The 21864-nt window shown below is 37.0% G+C and overlaps 1 protein-coding gene across 29 annotated transcripts in view; it reads left to right on the top strand.

Moving 5' to 3' along the window:
• The window catches only part of DLG2 (discs large MAGUK scaffold protein 2), a 1043894-nt gene that overhangs the window by 629548 nt on the left and 392482 nt on the right, over positions 1-21864 (top strand). For all 29 annotated transcript variants that reach the window (XR_010828657.1, XR_010828656.1, XM_048080922.2 and 26 more), the window contains one exon: positions 16652-16702. Coding sequence is in view for 27 of the 29 variants with exons in the window: in XM_048080922.2 (XP_047936879.1) it covers positions 16652-16702 (51 nt within the window). In the remaining 2 variants the exon portion in view is untranslated. The remainder of the gene's footprint in view (positions 1-16651; positions 16703-21864) is intronic.

The raw sequence follows: 21864 nt of genomic DNA, 5'->3' as shown, positions 1-21864 counted from the left end.
CACCAGATATAAATTTAATTTTTACTGTTGATATAGAACTGGTAAACAGTGTGATTTGTCTCATTAACAATATAATGATTTCAATTTGTGTAATTAAACATTTTGGTACTGTTGACATTCTTCAAACCTTTCAACTCAACAGCTGAAAAAAAAAATGATCCTGTGAGAGACTGTTTTTCATCAATATACTTTTCTTAAATGAGATAAAAGAAAAGGCCTTATTCTACTATACTGTATGTTATTCTTTATAATTTGGGCCTGCAGCAAGTAACAGAAGAAACTGTTAATTAGCTTTGTTTCTAGGTTCAGTGACTTGAAAACTTTGGCTTGCCAAGCTTTGGACGTGGGAATAAATTGATAGGAAACTTCTATGGTACAAAATGAATTATTCTGTGGCATTTTAAGCACAATTAAACATTTGTGGGAGTTTGTTTGTTCTTTATTCTTTGGCTGTAAATTTTAGATCTTTTTGTATAATGAGAAGCATTAATTTAATACTGTATGAATCATCTCAGTTTCTCTGCTGCACAGAATAAGCCTTATTTATTTCGAGTTTCCAATATGCTGTATAGTTAAGTGAAAAGTAACTATAAGGCTGGCTTTACTGCATCAATTTCAGAAGTTGATGTGAACCTTCCCATTTATTTTGTGATGGAATTTCATTTCCTGTTCATCTTAGCTTCATGTTAATCTTAAATTCTCTCAGGTACCTTGGTTGCTCCCTTCCTCCCCCCACCTTGTCACAAAGATAAGAGCTAAGAAATACATACTTTATTCTCCTTCTGTTCCCAGTGAGTTCCTTGTACTTCTTCAGTCTCTCATTGTTCTTCCAAATTATTATCATTGTCATTATTTTATTGTTTTGCTTTGCTAACTGTGCTGCCTATGCTTGAGTTCTGTGCAGATACTCTTGTTTCCCAAAGAAGTAATTTTCAGGCTACATTGGTTTGGTTTTTGTGCGCTGTAATCAAATCCTTGGCTTATTTTGCATGTTTATTTACATGCCTGAGCACAGCCATGCAGATGCTTTGTTGGATCTGTGCTTAGGGACACCAAGAGCTCAGAGCTGTTCTGGGGCAGTTGCTCTGTGACAGCTCCTGTGCTGGAAGTGTAGAGGCCATGATGATGCCAAAATAGGGTTGTTAGGAAAAAGTTTTACCTTTCTCCTCTGTCTTAGCTAGTCAGCCAGTACACTTGCATTTAGCACATGAAAGGAGGCACATAAAGGCTGTGAAGAAGAGTAAATTCTTCCTATTCTGACTGGAAAAAAAATGGGGAGCCGTGCAAATTTCTGAGAGAGAGTCAGTAACCTGAAGTCTTTTATTGGGTAGCATGAAATAGGCAGTCTGGACCTAAAAAAGTAAATTGGAAGAAGGAGGTAGCCTTACATATTTCCACAATAAAACAAAAGTCATGTGGCATTCCATAGCAAATATGAAATGTAGTACGTAACTATGACTGATGAGCAAATATTTGAAGAGAACAGTAATAGAGGAGTAAAAGGAAATTCTTGTCTAAAAAGCTAGGATTTGAATTTTCGCAAAGCTAGGGAGCTCTTGGATTTGGGAATTTTGTATTTGTGTTTTAAAATATATGAAATAAGTACAAATATAAACATATAAATATGTATATGCATGTATATTTGCCCATTTACTCATCATCTGAATAAATTTGTTGCTTCCTCCGAAATAGTTTGATGATAGTTTTGGAAGTTAGATTGCGCATCTCATTATCTTGAATGACTCGTATATTTTCCAGATTGTTAAACACCAGTTTTGTTTGTTTGTTGTTTATACTCATCTTTCAGTCTGTCAGTTAACGTGGATTACAGTGAAAGAACTAAATGAGGTAGAGCTCTGTGCTAGCTTTTATAATCTGTATTGGCTTGGCTTCTCTGTTTTGGCCCTTGAATTGTAACACAGTGTTGTTTGGCCTGGTGATCACTCCTGTGTTCTGCATGCCATCATTTCTATAGTGGGATAAGAGATTTTTCTTTTATAATAGCAGTATTGGCAAGATTGACTTAATTCATGTTTATAAAATATGTTGAGATCATTAGTGAAAAGGATGCTATATAACAAAAGATTAGTGAATTAACATAATACAATTCATCCTGAAACCTGTATAAGTAAAAGGACCTTCATCCGGCAATTTGCTGACTTAAATGGATTTTCGCATGATGGGTAGTAGAAAAACAGGTTAATACTGTCCAAAATCCAAACCAAAAGTACAGAATGGATCTAATGAATCTGACTTATTTTGCCACTATTTCATATCCTTATTTATTTATTTATTTATTTATTTATTTTGTACCTAAAAAACTGTATATTTCAAACCTTTTCTTTTAAAATATACGTTTTGAGAAAAGAATATTTAAAATATCACTGTTTTTACTGAGTTTCTCTTTAAAATTCTGGAGGCAATTCTGAATATTTAAGCTTGTCATATTGATAGAACTTTTAACTAGGGAAAAAAGCATATTTCTAAAGTAAAATAACTTCAAGATTTTAGGAGATTTATTTTATCTTTCTCAGAGATGAACACTAATTTGCATATTTGAGTGCTGCATATCAGATTACGTGAAAAATCAGAAGAAAACCTTCATTGTGTCTGGCTGTAGGTATGAATATCAACATTCTGTCCATCCATCAAGTAAAAGCATCCCTTGGTCACGTATCTAATTACTTCTTCACACTTTTATTCTGCAGAAGCCTAATACGTCCCATTTTCAATTGCCTGTGAATAACCCTGGCCTTTAGATTCAATCAAGAGGCTCTTCCTGTAGGCATTTGATTGAAACTTTGCCATTAACAGACTGGGAGAGAAGAGGTTATTGAACTGCAAAGAGGGCAACTAATACACTTGTCCATGTCCTGCTGCTTCAGGTGTCCAGAGCAGAGAAAATGCATAAGTAATGCCTCCTACTTTTTGGATTTGGACTACTTACAGAGCACGTATTTAAGCATTTTAGTCCCAGAACATGGGTGTGCTTGAGAAGCAAATTTTCTTTTTGTCCTTATTTACCAGTCTTCAGTTCACATGATGGAGCTCATGAAGTAGAATTTCTGACAGAAAACTAAACTGGAAGATGGGCTTCTGGATACCTTTTGATCATTAACAGGCAGTCAGTGCCCTGGACTACACTGAAGTTAGTCTGAAATAAAGCCCCGGAATGAAGTACAGTGCTCTGGTTTCACGACTCTTCTGCCCTGTGAATCTGTGTCAGTTGGGCTACTCCTCTTATCCATGTAGCCTCCACTGTGGGGAAGCCAGAATGGCTCTAAACAGTTATTTTTCTCTGAGAGAAGTCAAATATACTTGTATGTGTATGCATCCCCCTCCTCTATGCCCAGCTATACTTCATTTTTAATTCATCTAAGAGAATTCATCCATGAGGTCAGTATGTGCTGCAGAATTCAGAGCAGAGCTCGTCTGTTAGACTTGTTTGAACCACTTGGAGATCTGAATCAGCCTAGAATTGCATTGCCCGAACTGACCTAAACGTAGTTTGAATTTGTTTTTGTATTGCTCTCCCTGGCCTTGAATTAGATTCTACTTTTGTGTCATTTTTGATATATTACACTACAGACCCAGAGTTAACATTACTGTATTTTTTAGCAGTCAGCTAAAACTGTTAGAGTCTCTGGGTTTGCGAGGATCCAATGGTTAACATAACCTCTTGAAATTGTGCTTTTATAGTACAATTCATGGTGTTAAGCCGTCAAACCCATTGTCTTCTATAAATGTGTTTTTTTTTTCTTTTAAGGTTTTTTTCTTTTGCATAAAAGTCATAATTGGAAAACATAATTAAAAAGTTGATAATGCTGTTCAAGTACACAAAACTATTTTTTTCATGGCATTAACTTCACTCTTAATTTCTTTGTCATGAAGTCACAGTTCTGAAACGAAGTGGGAAACAGCGTGATGAGTACATGTGAATAATTATCTGTAGACTTCATTTCTTTGTGGTTTCAGACAATGACACTTGCAGATAAATTTCACTGTTTCAGAAAGGTGTAGACCTTAACTGAAAGCTGCTTTCAAAAATGAAGAGTTAGTACAGGTGTCATTATCTTAATAGTTTCAGTTAGATAAAGGACGAACAGAGCTTTCACATTCCATAAGACTTCATTTTGAAGGATTTCAGATATTAGATAGGCAAAATTTGAAATGCTGTTGTCAGAGATAGAAGTATTACTTTGACCTTGGATAACCTAAGAAGTAAAGAGAAATACGTGCTCAGTATTGAATAGAAAGCTAATTTGTTTAAAAGTGGAAAAGAAAAATACTGGTTTCTTATTTTATTGGAAATGTTAGGGCTTAATTTCTGTGATGCTTCAATCCAAAGGATTGAATGGATTGTGATGCTTCAATCCAAAATTTCTTTGTACAAGAAAACTTCTTTGCAATTTCAAGGATATTTATTTTTTATGTCTAGAATTGATTTATGTTTTGTTTTGCAAAGTACCTCTTAAAGTTCAGCCAAGGCAAGTTTGTTGTTATCCTGGCAGTACATAATGCATCATTTGTAGCAATATTGGTTACAAAAGGTTTCCTTCCCTTATAATCTGGTATGTATTGCTCTTTACATTTTCCTTTGCAGTTTTTTGTAATATGATTTTTTTAACATTATTTATGTTAACTGATTTAAAATTTTAAGAATGTTTTCAGTGTATTCCTATTCTTTACCTAGAACAATGAAAAAAAATCTGAACATGGTCTTACTGTAATAAAAATGCAGAATCAACAACTGAAATTCTCTCTCATTTTCCCCAATTTTTAGCCAGGGATTAACTGATCTATGCTGTAAAATGAACAGACCTTCAGCACAGTTTCAGGAAATGTTCTGAAGCAAAGTCTGTACTGTTGCAGATTGTGAGTGTTGACTGTTTTAGAGTGTGACTCATTTCTAATCCACATTTTACATAATAATAATTAAAAAAAAAAAAAAAAAGATGGCACTTTTAATGCAGTGAATGGGTGAATCAGCCTCAATGGTAAATTATATTTTTAATCAGTGTTTAGATGACCTAGCTTTCTGCATACAGTAGCAAACCCAAATATACTACAGATAATATCTGTTTTCCTGATATTAAAAATCCTGACTCCCATAATTTTCTGTAGAAGGTTGACTTAGTTTGAGGGTCATAGAAAGTAAAGATACATAAAGGAGATAAATTTCCACTTTGTGAAGATTATTAATAATGACAAATGACAACTGAAGTGCAATTTTTTAAAATTTTTATCTTACATTGGCACATTATCAGCTGTCTAGTGATATATGCTTGTAAATTGTTCTGCATGAAGATGAGAATAGTTTAAATTTCAGATTCTTTTTAGTCATATATTGTTTGTACTGAATATGCAATGCTTTATATTAGCTAGGCAGAAAACTTCTCTTTATTGGATCTTGGCAAATGTGATTGTTTCATTCCTTACCGAGCTTAATTGGGTAGTAGTGTGGTCATAAAAAATTAATCTTGTATAACGTCCAGCATCAGGACTTAAACTTTGCAAAGTTAATGGAACAGTGAGAATAACATACTGTGTTCATCTTGAAACTATTGAGCTATAATCATTTTTCAAATAATGTGTACAGTACAAGTTTGATTAATCACTCTGAGAGAACTGGCGGAGGAGCTGGCCAAGCCGCTTTCCATCATTTATCGGCAGTCCTGGCTATCAGGGGAGGTCCCAGTTGACTGGCGGCTAGCAAACGTGATGCCCATCTACAAGAAGGGCCGGAGGGTAGACCCGGGGAACTACAGGCCTGTCAGTTTGACCTCAGTGCCAGGGAAGCTCATGGAGCAGATTATCTTGAGTGTCATCACGCGGCACTTACAGGGCAACCAGGCGATCAGGCCGAGTCAGCATGGGTTTATGAAAGGCAGGTCCTGCTTGATGAACCTGATCTCCTTCTATGACAAAGTGACACTCTTAGTGGATGAGGGAAAGGCTGTGGATGTAATCTACCTTGACTTCAGTAAGGCGTTTGACATCGTTTCCCACCACATTCTCCTCAAGAAACTGGCTGCTCGTGGCTTGGACTGGCGTACGCTTTGTTGGGTTAAAAACCAGCTGGATATCCGGGCCCAAAGAGTTGTTGTGAATGGATTCAACTCCAGTTGGAGGCCGGTCACTATTGGTGTCCCCCAGGGCACAGTACTGCGGCCAGTTCTCTTTAATATCTTTATCGATGACCTGGATGAGGGGATTGAGTGCACCCTCAGTAAGTTTGCAGACGACACCAAGTTAGGTGCGTGTGTCGATCTGCTCGAGGGCAGGAAGGCTCTGCAGGAGGATCTGGATAGGCTGGACCGATGAGCTGAGGTCAACTGCATGAAGTTCAACAAGGCCAAGTGCCGGGTCCTGCACCTGGGCTGCAACAACCCCAAGCAGAGCTACAGGCTGGGAGATGAGTGGCTGGAAAGCTGCCTGGCAGAGAAGGACCTGGGAGTATTGGTGGATAGTCGGCTGAATATGAGCCAGCAGTGTGCTCAGGTGGCCAAGAAGGCCAACGGCATCCTGGCCTGTATAAGAAGCAGTGTGGCCAGCAGGTCGAGGGAAGTGATTGTCCCCCTGTACTCGGCTCTGGTGAGGCCGCACCTTGAGTACTGTGTTCAGTTTTGGGCCCCTCGCTACAGGAAGGACATGGAGGTGCTCGAGCGAGTCCAGAGAAGGGCGACCAAGCTTGTGAGGGGTCTGGAGAACAAGTCTTACGAGGAGCGGCTGAGGGAGCTGGGCTTGTTCAGCCTGGAGAAGAGGAGGCTCAGGGGCGACCTTATCGCTCTCTATAGGTACCTTAAAGGAGGCTGTAGCGAGGTGGGGGTTGGTCTATTCTCCCACGTGCCTGGTGACAGGACAAGGGGGAATGGGCTAAAGTTGTGCCAGGGGAGGTTTAGGTTGGATATTAGGAAGAACTTCTTTACTGAAAGGGTTGTTAGGCATTGGAATGGGCTGCCCAGGGAAGTGGTTGAGTCACCATGCCTGGAGGTCTTTAAAAGATGTTTAGATGTAGAGCTTAGTGATATGGTTTAGGGGAGGACTTGTTAGTGTTAGGTCAGAGGTTGGACTAGGTGATCTTGGAGGTCTCTTCCAACCTAGATGATTCTGTGATTCTGATTTCACCATCATCTTTCTCTTTAGCAAAAGCAGATTGCAGTTGTATTAATAGTGCCCTTTCTTACTCTGTAAATTGTAAAAGTCTCCAACTGTTCATATGACCTCTTGTTATTCCTCCAGAGGAGGACAAACATAATTTGCAGCTGGTGCCTTCAATACAGTTTTATTTCTTTCAGTCATTATGTATTTCTTTGAAGTTTGTTTGTAAAATAAGTCAGAGAATTGCTCATCTTTTGTTCTCCAGGCAATTAATTTTCATGTAGAAGGACATAAATAAATTCTAGTTATGGAATATTTTATTCATATATCTTGTCATTGAACATTGTCCATCTTTCTTTCAAATGTGGGACCAAAGTCCAGGGGCCATTCTCATGTGTTAAGAGGACTGATTTCATGAATAAGTCAAGTTGGTCTTTAGTCAGGTGGTGATAAGTTTTGCTGTATTAGCTGCTTCTTAGATATGTGTTGTTAATCCTTGTGAACAAGAAGTTACATCATTTTGCTTTCTCTGAGCTTGTGAGGAAGAGCAGAAAACCACCTTGAATATGTCTCAACCATTCAGATTTTTTTTTTTTTTTTCCTGCAGCAAAATTAATTGGGCATAAGGGAGCTATTCTTCTATGCTTTTAGTTACAGAGTGCAAAGGACTGTGGCTTCCTGCCCTTACATATACTAAAAAGTCTTCCAAGATTTTAAGAGAATGAATCTTTCTACTGCTATAAAAATATTAGTAAAGCAGGTAATTCATGCGTAAAATTCTGTTTCTGTGGAATGCATATGTTTGTTTATAAATATGAATATTTATTATTTATGTGATTTTTCTTATTATTTATTGTTATTATTTGTGCAGGTATTTTAATTACCTTTTCAAGTCTGCTCTCTCCTGCAGGTGTAATTGCATTTACAGATGAATAAATGTAAGATCAGTTACACTGGTACAAGCCCAATAGCACCAGTGGGATTGCACCAGTGCTACTGAGAGTACAGTTTAGCCTTCAGTACTTGTGCTAGAGGAACACAAAGGAAGATAAGAAACCAAGAGAATTCAGTGACTGTGCTTTGTTCACAGGCAATGAGAGAGAGCAGGGAAGGGAGTGTTAACTTTCAAGGGTAAACAAAGGTATTGGGAGTCTATTTTAGGTGCACAGTCTGAGTCAGAGTATGCCATCATTTAATGAAGTGCGGGAGATTAGATGATGTTGGTTACACATTTATTTACTGAGAAAATGGGGTGTGCTTATATATGTATATTACATATTTCATCATGATTGCTACGCAAAACATCATGGATATCAATAAATGTAATAAACGATTTCTGTACTTTCCTTGCCGAAAATTTTGCCAGTTAATATGCTATTGATTTCTTTCTTAAACCGAGGAAAAAATTTATCTTAAGTATTTAAATGAATCAAACTTAACCCACAGTTTATGTATTAATTTCTGCCTTTTAAACACTCTAACCACAGTTAGCAACATTTTAAATAAAATTATGCAGATTACCGTATTAAACATCAGGAAAATAACCTTGTAAGTCCCAAGTTACAAGTACTCTGTAATCTTAGTTGATGAAATAAGGTCAATCAAGCAACAACAATTTTCCATTTTTATATATGTTGTGCACAGAATGTAATATTATACAGGAAAATCTCTTCTCGAAATATATGAACTGTTCAGTCAATTGAAAACTTTGGTGGATTTTCCTCTAAAACTGAAAAGGACTAGAGATACAGGATCCTGACAAGCTGAAAGTTTATGATTACTCATATGTTAGAGTGTCAGCAATGTCAGAAGTACAGAAGAAAATGAAAGGCAGACTGATGACTGCAAACTTCTGAAGCCATACAGTAAATGACCTGAACTGCACAAGAAATAATATAATTTTGTGGAAGAAATGACTATTTCCAGTTCTATGAATGCACTGCTTCATATTATTGCACTGATGTATATTATACATTAAGGTACAAGGATAAGAAATTTTAGGATATAATTTTTTTAGGATGCAAATCATAAAAGTCTGAAATGTCTGTATATAGTCAGTGAGCAGACACAGGTTCCTGAAATGGCAACTCCATTAGAAAAATAAGATATGTAAATCACTTAATATAAAAAACATAAATCACTTTCTGTTGATTCCTCTCCCTAGTGCTTGTAAAAAAAAATTAAAAATAAAAAATAAGATGACTAGATGACTTCTTAGATGTCTGTTAGATATCTGAAGGAATATTAATTTATTTTTGTGTAAGAGAGAAATATGTACATACAAAAAATGAAATTTGCATAAGTCTCTTCTTGGTGATACTAATTTTGAACAATTTGGAATCATAGAATCATTCAGGTTGGAAAAGACCTCAAAGATCATCTGGTACAACCTTTAACCTAGTAGTGACAAGTCCACCACTAAACCGTGCTACTGTTCTATATCTACACGTCTCTTGAACCCCTCCAGGGATCGTGACTCAACCACTTCCCTGGGCAGTCTATTCCAATGCTGCACAACCCTTTCAGTAAAGAAATTTCTCCTAATGTCTGACTTGAACCTCCTCTGGCACAATTTGAGGCCATTTTCCCTCAGCTTATCACTTGGTACTTGGTAGAAGAGCCCAATCTGCTAGCCTCCCCAGGCTAGCACTTGAAGTGCTAGCCTAAATAGAATTCATACCAAGATGTACTTTCATTTCCATCTACTGTGACCCCCATTTTGAAATCACAACCTCTGCTTTAATCTGCTCCACTGATTATGCTTATGAAACTGGGAGTTCTGTGATGGGTCAACATTAGGTATACAGAGTGATTGCACTTAAAAACATACAGGCTCTTTTCTTCTGTGATGTATATGGCCAGCCTCACGATATGGACAGAACAAAGAGAAGGTGAAGGAAAAAATGGTGGCTTACAATGTAATGAATAGGGTGTTATTAAAGAACAGCATAAAATCCCAAGAATGCATAGGAGGAGGGTATCAAGATACATGCTATTAAGACAAGTCAAAAATGTCAGATCAATGAGGATGGAGATGGAACATCAAAAAAAAAATCTATATCGTTGCTGAATAGGGGAAAGGGTTGTGAGTGAGAACAGCATGACAAGTAGGGGAAATGGGAAGATAATCCTTTACTTAGGCCAGATTTTGAAACTAAGGATAAGCAGGTAAAGCACATTAATAAAAGGAACCAAGGTACATGAAGTGTATGAGTGACTTAACAGGAGCTATGAGAGAAGATTATATTTAGATCGAAAAGATAAGATAGAAAGACAATCGTGAACAATCCTTTGGTTGAAGTGAGATTAGATAAAATATGTTTAATCCTGGGTGTATGTGCATGCATTTGTGTGTGTGAGAGGGAGAGAGAGAGGGGAAAAAAAAAAAAAAAAAAAAAAAAACAGATTTAGAGGTAGTAAGAAGGAAAGAACAAGAAGTAAAAAAGCATGAATGAAAATCATTCATTCAGAAGGCAGTGGAGGCTGAGTTGGAGACATGAGAATTTATGCATGGTGCTAGGGGATGGTGATACAGAGGAGGTAAAGAAAGCATTATTTTGTTCTGAACAAAGGGTAAGATAAAATTAAGGACTTGGGAATCAAACAGAGAAGAGTGATAATCATTACTCAATAAATGTTTCTTTTTCTCTAAGAGAATTAAAACAAGAAAACCCAGGGTAACAATGAGGGAGGAAGAAAGAGTAGGAAAGGATGAGTATGGTACACAAACAGTGAAGATTATCAAATAAAAATCAAGACCTGAAGAAGGTTATAAGAGACATCTAAGAGGAAAAGAATAAGCAAAGAAACACCATATGAGCAGGGTACAAGTTTATCGTGACTGTGCTTTACAGGTGTTGACTAAGAGTTGGATTTTACTTCTTGAAGCTCTGCTAATTTTTAGTTTGGGCGGTATCTTCCCTCAAGAATGTAAAATGAGCATTGGCCAAGTGCTCTGTAGGCATCTGTGGAAGGATACACATATTAGTTACACGTATGCTGCAAAGCAAAACCTTTTCCTGCTAAAGTATAAGTTTATTTCAATACCATGTGGTCTTTCACTCATTGTTCTTCACACCAGAACAGTCATATGATGACAAGAAAGTTTTAGGTTATGGTAAATTTCTGTTCAAAGAGCTTAACATATTTTCCTTGTTTCCTAGAGGAAATGAAGGGGAAAAGAAGGAAGTGGGCTTGTTATGCACAGTGATTAAAAATAGATGTGGGGTGTCTTGTATAAAAAGCACATAAAATGCAGTCACTCAGATGAAAGAAAGGAAGTGGCGTGAAAAATTTTCTGGCAGTTTCTTTAGGACAGTTCAAAAACATGAAATCATCGTATTTGAAATCACAGAACAGAGGAGATTGGTTTTGGTATATTTATATGAAGTGAGAAAGGAAACTTTGAATGCACTTGGAAAACAATATCAAAAGGAGATCAGCAGGTTTCTTGAAAACAGTAAGGGAGCTTTTTCAAATAATGAAGAAATAGCTTACAACTAGAGACAACTGAGAGCTAAATAAAGATCACTCTTTGGTCTTCCTGATATCACAGAAATCATGCAGGGCTGTTTAAATCCTGTACTTGTTAAATTCCCCAAATGGCCTTGATGTTTCCTGAATGTAAAATGGACTGTCTTAATTATGCCACAAATTGGAAATTTTTAAAGGACAAATATGTCCTAGGTTACTTATAAGTCAGGGAGTCGGCAATCATATAGTCTATTGAGGATTGGGTAGTTAGGTAACTGATGAAACTGTACAGGCAGAAGAATCAAAATTGCATGTTGAGTGAAAATCAGTGGCGGTGTAGTTATCTTCCTATGTGTGTGTGATAATAAAAGTAGAAGCAGCAGTCTTCTTTCTCAGAGACAGCTGAAAAATAATATCCAATTAAATATAATTAAAATTGGTTTTGTTTGTAATATGAGTCTACAGATGTAATTTTTAGGCAATAGAATCTCTTACTGAAAAGAAGACTAAGCATAACAAACAGCTCTAATTACATCAATTTTATTAGAAAGAATAGGTACAGTGGCCTCTCAATATTACAGTTGTATAAAGTCTGAGTGTTTTGATGTTGTTGCCATATTGTAATACAGTTCTTATCTTTAAAATTCATATCATGACATCTTTAACTGAATGGGTGGATGTACTGTAGAAGTATAGCAAGAAAGAATTAGGCAATGCTTATTTGTTTCAGTGTAAACAAGTGTATCACATCAAATAATTTCAGAAGTATAAAAACAATATCAAATTATTATTAAGTGGAAAAAACATACCTATTACAGTATTAAGAAAGTGATGTAGTATGTGAAAATGATAACCTCAACAGAATGTTATTCTTATGGTTTTGGGAATCTGTCATAAATCTGAAGAGCTGATTTTTGTAAGGGACTATTTCAACTTCATATGTAATTCTTAAACTGTGCTAAAAAAGACAAACTTCCTGGAAAATCAGGGTAAAATTCTTCGTGTAAAGGAACAAATTAATCCAAATTTTTCAGATCCTTATTTTGGTGTCCTGTGTGCTCAGCTTTATTTCAATTTTGCCTACAAAACTATACGTAGAGAACCTGTTTTAACATGTTTCTTATTTCTCACTCACCTGAAAGAAAGTGTCCTCTGAAGATTTTTAGTACCTTCTTCTTAGGAAGATATGGGGTCTGCTGTAGTCTCTAGTAGTGATTAGACCTTCACCAGGAAATCTCTTTTGAATCCTGGAATCTAGATAGTTGCCATACATTACATCTCTTAAAGAAATGGTCTTGTCAAAAGCTGGGGAGAGTCCTCCAGTATAACAGATGCAGCTGTAAATGAAAGGCAATTGTTACCTTGCATTTGCAAGCAGTTACTTCAAGCACTTGGACTTAATTGAGTGTGGTAACTTATTCTAAAGGGGCTGAAAGCCCTGTCACCCTCTGGATCACAAACATATTTAACACCGGGAAATTGAGAAATCTGCTTTCATCAGAAGCATATGTTGATAATGCTGTTGCTGAAAAACAGAGCATCAAAGGCTCTCGGAGGTTATCTCAAGGTTTCATGCTGTATCTCTTTGCGTATTTATCTGCACCACCAACATTTTTTTTTGTGTGTTCCTGACTGAGGTGCCTTAAAGAATGAAAGTGATTGATTACATCCTCCCATACACCCCAACTTGTGCTCCTTACTCTCTCTGCCAGTCTTCTGAGAAAAGGTGTTGCCCTCCCCTGGGCCTGTTACTGTCACAGGTGCTGTTGAGCACTTTCTTCAAAGAGAGGACATCAGTGTCCCAAACCAGAGAGGGAAGTCAACAGCAGTGTACGTTGGCTGTGGGCTTTAGGAGAAGGGAAGGGACTGAATTGTTCCATATGGACATCCTAACAAGTTGGGCTTGTGGGAGCAGGCGCTGAATATCCTTGTATATGTGCTGCTAGTTACAGGTGCAGACAAACCCCCAAAAACAATTGGAAAAGCTGCTAAACCAGAGATCTGGCCTTTCACTGGTGTGTAATCATAAAAGAAATATGGCATCTCTTAGGTAGGACTTTTTATCAGCCTAGAGTTAGGAGTATTTCAAAGAAAGCAGTTTTAAGGCAAGTGCTTACCAAACTTCATGCTTCATATTTAGACTCTGTACTCAGTGAAAGGAAACCTCAGGGGCACAGTTCACATAACCCATCTGCAACTTCTACTGTCAGATGAAATGACTTAAGACCTAGAAGTGTCTGTTTCTTTTCACTGAATGTAAAGAGAGCTAGATGACTACCTCACATTTCAGTATTATAGATATCAAAATTTAGTTGAGATTAGGGATATTTGTTGTCAACCTTGCACATCTGAGAGATGGGAAATAATATTCCCAGACCAACTTGGAAATGCTTGTGATTTCTTTGTCTGTGGAGGGGAAGAAGAAGAAACCATATGAAACAGCTTGGAATTTTTCATAGCTATCTAAAGTCATGCAGAACCCAGCAAATCTTGCTGGGCAACCTGATCTAAAAGTAGTAAGCAGAAAATTTGTGTAAAGAGAGACATAGGAAAAGGTTCCCACTTCTTGCAAGAGATGGAAGTTCAGACTTGGAAGTGTTCAGACAACATTTTCAGGAGTCTTGTCAGGCCAGAGGCTGTCAAGTTACTCTAGAAGAAAACAGAGGGTATGCCTGTATGCTGCTAAATAAGAGGAGCGACAAGCCAGTTTCAGCAATGGAGCCATGATTCTCCTCCTGCTTAACTGTTGGCTCATTCCTGGGCTATTTGTTTCCAGCAGGCTCCAGACAGAAACAGCCTTAAGCACTGAGACTTGGCTGAAAATTGACTCTAATTTAGCAGTGTAGGCACAGCCAGAGAGTCTAAATATGAAATAAAGTGGTGCTGCTAACGAATGGTACTGCATGCATCATCATTCCACCTGCCTCAGGTAGGTGCAATCCCTTAACTGATCCTTTACGAAATAACTGCATTGGTCTTCTGAGCAACCAGCAAGAAAGGGCAGTATCAGCCTTTTAATCCATATCATCCCTGCTGCTATGGAACCTGATAATGGATCTCTGCTGTGATTAATGGAGATTTGAACTGAACCTTTTTGGAGTCGTGGCTGTGGATGATAAAAGGAACTCGTCAGATGATCATAATCAAGATATTGTTTGTGTGCAAATACAAGTTGAGTATTCAGCTTGTGTTTTCTCCTTTCATTTTTATACAGAGGTTGCTCACTTATCATGTCCCTCTTTTTCCCATTTTGCTGCACTAACGAGTTTTTAATGCAAAGGAAAAGTGATTATAAGCAGTGAAGCAAAGACAGCTTTATAGAGCAAGACTGAGGAATTGAAGACATAGATCAGAGCTATCCACCAGCCTAAGATAAAAAAGAAGTTCATGAAAACAGAGACATATAGATAACTTTGATTTCATTATCATTAGACAAGAAAGGACAAAAAATGGAATAGCTATAAAGCTGTTCATACCTAGTTAGTTGCCTATATTAATAAAAGACTATGCAGAAAGCATTAAAGTTATAACACAAAACAGGAAAATATCCTGGGATAAAACCAGGATAAAACAGGAAAATATAGGAAACTTTCTGTTCATATCTGTTCTTGGTGTCATGTAATGTGATTACCAGATTAAAGTATTTGTATTTTATTCATTGATGCTGTGTTTGCATTTCATTGCTAAGCATGGGTTATTTGTTTGGATCTTTCTCCCTTTCTCTCTTTCCTTTTGAACACAAGTTCTGGGGATTGTATTTCTATTTTTGATTTAATGTCTATCAAATCTTGAATTATACACAAGTTAAATAGTTTTGTTAGCTTTTACAGGAAGCTTGTGTTTGGAAGATATATGTACCTAGTTATAATATTCACAACAAAAGTACCTAATTACATTTGAGATGTGATTGACTAGAAAAAGAGTGATTTGTATATAGTATTTTCTGATTGCAGCTAGAAAGCTAATGTAGAAGAATTAACAGTTAAGAGCAGAGAGGAGCACTAAATGTTGTTGTTCTGAAAAATAACAAAATTGTTCCTCCAAGATTAGGTCAATACTAATGCTTCATCTCATTTTTGTTCTTACAAGAAAAATATTTTTTGTTAAGTATAAATTAAGGAAAACACTAGAGCACAACTATTTTCCAGGAAATACCCTAACATCACAAAAACTATAAAACAGTGTGATTTATGGGCAACATCTTTTATTTTTGACTAATAATTACTGTGCAGTTTAATTACAATGTTGTCAGCTTTTGTAGCTTTCTCAGATGCAGCACTCTACCCATTTAAGAAATTAGGAAACTTAGAAAGGGATATTAAGTGGGTTGCCTACAGGGACAGAAAAAATCCATGTTAGAGTGGAACAAGGTTTCAGAATGCTGCTTAAATCAGTATCACATCTTCATTGGATAGATTTCTTGTCCAGTGCAATCCATTTTAGTGTTCTAGATTTTGTAGTTTAATTTATTTTGACGCTGAAACGCAGCATAAGAATTGCATTAACATTCTGTGCCTTTCTGATATTCAGCTGTCTATTGCAAAGTTCCTCAGTTGTGTTCTTGCCCTAGGTTAATATAGTAAACTAGATATATTTCAGTATATGTATCAGCGAGTGATTTTTACATAAGTACCACAAATTTCCTGTTTGGTTTTGTATTGCAAAATAAATTGGAGTTTGGAAGGTAATGAATAATTAATCCCTCTTCCACTTATGAGAATAATTTTTAGGAACACGTCTTCTGTTTTTGATATGCAAACTATTTCCTGAGAAACTATTTAAATATTTGCATAAAGTCCACAAACATGCTGTATCAAATGTCACTCATATTATGTAAGTGACTTAGTTATCCACTATCTCTGTGCGTTACTTACTGACTTTTACTGTTTTCAAGTTTGTAGACTTGATTACATGCCATTCAAGACACAGGGAGGCCAAGTCTATAATTTAGACCATCTAACCAGTATGTTGAAAAATGTGTTTCAGTAAACTGACCATACTTAAATACCCATACAATATCACTACCAAATTACCTTCTGTGTGCATTTAAGTGATTTTCTGATTTTATTTTCTTTAGGTCAATGGAACGGAAATTGAATATGAATTTGAAGAAATTACATTGGAAAGGGTAGGTGTAATTTATTCTTCTCTTATAGGAAAAAGTAATCTGTAATAAAAATAATGCAATTACTTATGAAATTAAAAGCAATTAAGAATAAAATATTTTCCATTTTGAATAAAGATGTCCACTTTTTTTTTCTAAAGTGTGAAAAAGTGAATGATACAACAGGATAAGCTTGTCATGTTTTTAAGATGTTTCAGGTGTAGCTAATTACAGACCAGTGTCCAGAATGCTTTTCTTCCTCATAACTATGTCAGTGCTCGACTAGGTGTTTCATCATTGGGAAGAGCCCATGTAATGTGGTAACTCGCTTTTTAGACTGTGACCTGGAATTGTAGGAGCTTTTCTCTTTTAAATTCCTTGATTTCCTTGCATGATAATAGAGGATGTGTAGTCTTAAGTTATAAAATAAAAATGGAAGTAGTGTTTTTAATGTTCTAGTGACAAAAGCTGCAGACCATGTCTACATGTAAAGGATATTTTTATATCCTTTACAAAGACAAGTCTGAGTTACGTGAGGTATAAGCAGGACTCACAGTAAAGGCTTTGTTAGTAGCGTGGTTTAAGTGTAGCACAAGAAAGAAGTATATTTACAGATCACATTGCATCATATCTTCCTAGATTTGGTGTTTTTTCCTTGCCTTTTGGTTACATAACTGTTTTCTTTAGACTGCGGACTTTCTTTGCCATAACACCAAGACCAGATGGGCAGCATATTGTGTGAGCAAGAAAGTCTAAGCTTTGTCATGTATCGTAGTGTTTACAAGGATTGTTAGTGGATGCAAGATTGTTATTGCTGAATGCCTTCAGTATTCTACCAACATGTTGGTAATACTACATGTTATAATCTTGAAGCAAACACAGTTAGCCTTCTTCCTACAGAAAATGTTCGAATGCAAAGCCAGATTTATCAAAATGTGACTGATGGCATATGAGCAAATGCCTGTAAGGTAGCAAACTACCATTAAATTAGATACTTAGATTATACAATTCATTGCACTTTTTCTGAATGTTATATTTTTAATTGTCCAGGATAATGAATTTCATAATCATTCAATTTATAGGGATACAAGCTTATATTCTCATTGATTTGCTCACTCAGGCAAATTACAAAAGAGCAATATATCTTTTTACCACAGCCACCTCATAACAGATAATGTATAAGGTTATAGGCACTTTTATCTACTGTCTTTCAAGTTATTTGCGCATCAGTAGTTATTCATTGGACTAGAGTTTCCAAAGGTCACTGAACAGAACACATGCCTCCTGGGTGATATTTTGAAAACCGCTTCATTTTTAATAGATGTGTAACTTATCAGTGTACATGCTGCAAAACCAATGTGACTTGCATCTACTGTACCTGTCTGATGCACATAAATGGTTATTCATCATATAATACCACATAATATCAGTTAAATACTGATAAACAATGGCAGAAAAAGCTACAGATTTTAATGATTTCAGTTCTCCATTGCTCCATTCTCCATTGCTGAGTCTGTGGCTTCTGATTATTACTGCTTGAAATGTTCTGTCACATGTATCAGTGTTTTGTCTCAAAGGCAGGATACTGCGTCTGCTGGTTTTTGTGTGAGATATAAAACACAAGTGATTGCTTTTAAATAGCTGTCATTTATGTTAGACTAACAGCATTTTCAGAAGAAAGACATTCTCCATGTTGATTACCCATTTTCTTCCACAAAACTTTTTTTTTAGAAATTAGATGGAAAATCTCTCTGTATTTAAAAGCTGTAAAATGTTTTAAGGTTGCTCTGGATGAGAGAGAAAAATGTAGTTTTCCCATATCAAACAGTTGGTAATAAACTTTCCAATTTAGCTCAGTTATCCAAGTTACATAATTATGCATCCCAAAAATTATCCAATATTTTCTTCAATGACATTTATCCACATTGTGAAATAGTCAATATAATTTAATGGATTTTACAATGTAAAAGATAAAATGATTTATGGTATATTATGCCTTTTGCACTTTTTTCCACTTTCTTTTTTGTGGCATAATAAAAGGCAAGGCAGTAAGGGATTGACTATATAACAGCATCTCCCAATCTCCATCGACTAGCTAAAGACACCTTTAATTTAATTGTAGGAAGTCACATTCATCCACAGGTGACATGATTCTGTAGGACGTATTCCTGAAGAGTGCTACTTCCTTAGATATGATACTCACCGCAGAAAGAAAAAATGGCTCTATCCCTTGGGGTAACCATTATGTGATTGTTGGCAGAATGTGTCCCATGTGGAGGTGGGGAGCAGACCAGTGGGGTCTTGGAAATGCCAGAAGGAAACACCACTTACAGGCCAAGGAGTTGAACGGAGTAAAGCTTGCTGAGTGTCATCAAGTTTCACAGAATCACAGAATCACAGAGAATCACAGAATCATCTAGGTTGGAAGAGACCTCCAAGATCATCTAGTCCAACCTCAGACCTAACACTAACAAGTCCTCTCCTAAACCATATCACTAAGCTCTAAATCTAAATGTCTTTTAAAGACCTCCAGGGATGGTGACTCAACCACTTCCCTGGGCAGCCCATTCCAATGCCTAACAACCCTTTCAGTAAAGAAGTTCTTCCTAATATCCAACCTAAACCTCCCCTGGCACAACTTTAGCCCATTCCCCCTCGTCCTGTCTCCAGGCACATGGGAGAATAGACCAACCTCCACCTAGCTACAGCCTCCTTTAAGGTACCTAAGATCCAGTTGGTTTACCAAGAAATGACTGTGAGAATGCAGTGGGCTTGTGTAGAAAGATTTTGTATTTTTCTGTCTATGAAAAAAATGTTCAATTGTTTCTATTTAAAATGTTGTGTCCTAGTTTACAGTTTAACAAAACCTGGGGTTTTGAACTTAGAAGGCTTCAACAAGAGTTCACAAAGAGGATAAATTTGGGGCAGATTCACCCTAAAGCTGTGGTCAGTGCTGTTCCAAGAGTTAAGGACATTGCCAGCCCCTCATCCACTGACATATTTTTATTCTTTTGCTCTTCTTCAGCTGTACCAACCACTCATGAGATATTCTCACTAGTCCCTGTATCCACAAGGATCACTGTTAAATACGAGCTCACTTAGAGCTCTCGTGAGAGTCTACTTAGGTAACGCAATTACGCAGTTAAGAGAATTCAAATTCACTTTTATTTTTTAAAAATGGCAGTTTTATTTCCTTCAACTACTTCAGAGAGCATGAGAGTTTCTCTGCCAACTTGCAGGCATAAAATGCAGATCCAGGTGTAGACTAAGACTTGGCAATTTGTAATAGGCTACGGTGCCCAAATGCACACTTAAGACAAAATTCCTTAAAATAAGCCATTACTTGGCTCTAGCTTGAATATTTAAGACACTGTAAAAAGGAAATTCTATGTAAAATGACATATTAGTGCAGTGGTGTTAGTATTCCATGACTGCATGACTTGAAAAATGTATCCAGTGCTACCAAGAGACTGATTTGCACTGGTAAATAAATCAGTGCTCAGTGTAAGAGAGAACTGAATAGAATGTGACAAAGCCTAGCTGACTTCTCTAAGCTAGAGGAAAGTTTTAATTGATTGACTCCTTATTAAAGCACATGCTGAAGAGGGAGTTTTCATAAAAGTTAATGGAACGTCAGCCAATACCAATAGTTACCTTAAAGAAGACCGAAGAGGTGAATTTTACACTATATTCAGTGTTGGTGTGGCCTCACCTTGAATATAGTGTGGAGTTCTGGCCTCCACAATGTAAAAAGGATGTTAAGGTAATGGAAAGCATCCAGAGGAAGGCAAGAAATCTGGTAAAAGGGCAGGAAGGCATGTGCTGCGAGGAGAGGCTGAGGAGCCTTGGGGTGCCCAGTCAGGAGAGGCCCTCACTGTGCCCTGCAGCCCCCTGAGGAGGGAAGCGCCGAGGGAGGTGCCGCTCTCTGCTCCCTGGGACCGATGGCCGGACACATGGGAACAGCACAGAGCTGTGCCAGGGGAGGGTCAGCCTGAGCATGAGGGATAATTCCTGTGGTCAGACGCTGGGACAGGCTGCCTAGTGAGGTGGTTGGTGCCCCGTGCCTGTCAGTGTTCAGGAGGCATTTGGACAGTGCCCTCAGGAATGTGCCTTAGCTTTTGGTTAGCCCTGAAGGGGTCAGGCGGTTGGACTTGATGATCTCTGAGGGTCCCTTCCAACTAACTATTTGATTCAGTTCAATTCTATTATATTCAAAGAGTAGAGAAGACAGTGAGTCGCTTCATGTTTCATGTTGAATTCATGCCAAGTTCAGCATCTGAGTACAGATCTCAGTACTTCTTTGCTCATCTAACTTTGTCTATTCTTCAGATGTTAAGAGAAATAGGACATTTATGGTTAGTAAAGCTGTTTTCACCAAATCATTTGATGTTCCAACATTTATTTTTATTCTGTATCTGTATAGAAGTAAAAATATATAACTTTTTTGTGGGATAGACTGTTTAGAGAAACGAATTTATTTCAAGCCTGGGTTTTTATTTACTTGTTCCTTGGAACCCTTATAGGTAATTACTACTGTACTAGTAACTATGCTGTTTTCAACAGTCATTTCCTTGGTGAAAATGCAGTTCACAAAAGGATAAAGAGGTACCTTTCCCTGAATGTTAAAGAGCATTGGGAACTGGATTGTATTCAAATGACACAAGGAATTTAATTTGACTCAATGTCTTATTTTTATATCTGTTGCTCTTGTTTTGGTTGAGATCACTGCTTGCTTACATGTCTGGGAAATAAATTTTTCACTATTAGTCAGTAATGTATCTGCTTTCTGCTTTTTCTGAGGTCTTAGATATTGGGTGTTCCTGCAGCAGCGTGTTTGACCTCTCAGGAATGATATTATAGGACAGTGCAGTACCAGGAAAAGCCCCTTTTATTTAGTTCAAAAACAACAGGCTGGAAGGGATTGGTCAAGAAAGGGCCCTAGGTGAAGATATTTTCAAAGTTTAAAAGCATAAGCCATAGAAGTGTGCCTTTTGAGAACCCAGAGTGCATGAATCAATACAAGACCATCAGAAACCCCAGTGGAGTGGTCTGACATCTTCCAACAGGAGAAAGTAAATCTTTTAACATGAGTGTCCCTCAGGTGCCTGTAGAGCTCTTCCAAACACAGTGTTGCTCTCTGAGTGTTTGTTTTTGCAGAACTGTAATGTTTTCTTCCCGTCTGAGGT

The sequence above is a fragment of the Anser cygnoides genome, chromosome 1 (genome assembly GCF_040182565.1).
Source record: "Anser cygnoides isolate HZ-2024a breed goose chromosome 1, Taihu_goose_T2T_genome, whole genome shotgun sequence".
In the NCBI taxonomy this organism is placed as follows: domain Eukaryota; kingdom Metazoa; phylum Chordata; class Aves; order Anseriformes; family Anatidae; genus Anser; species Anser cygnoides.
Note: the sequence above shows the minus strand (reverse complement) of the source record. Positions and strands in the feature narration are given on the sequence as shown.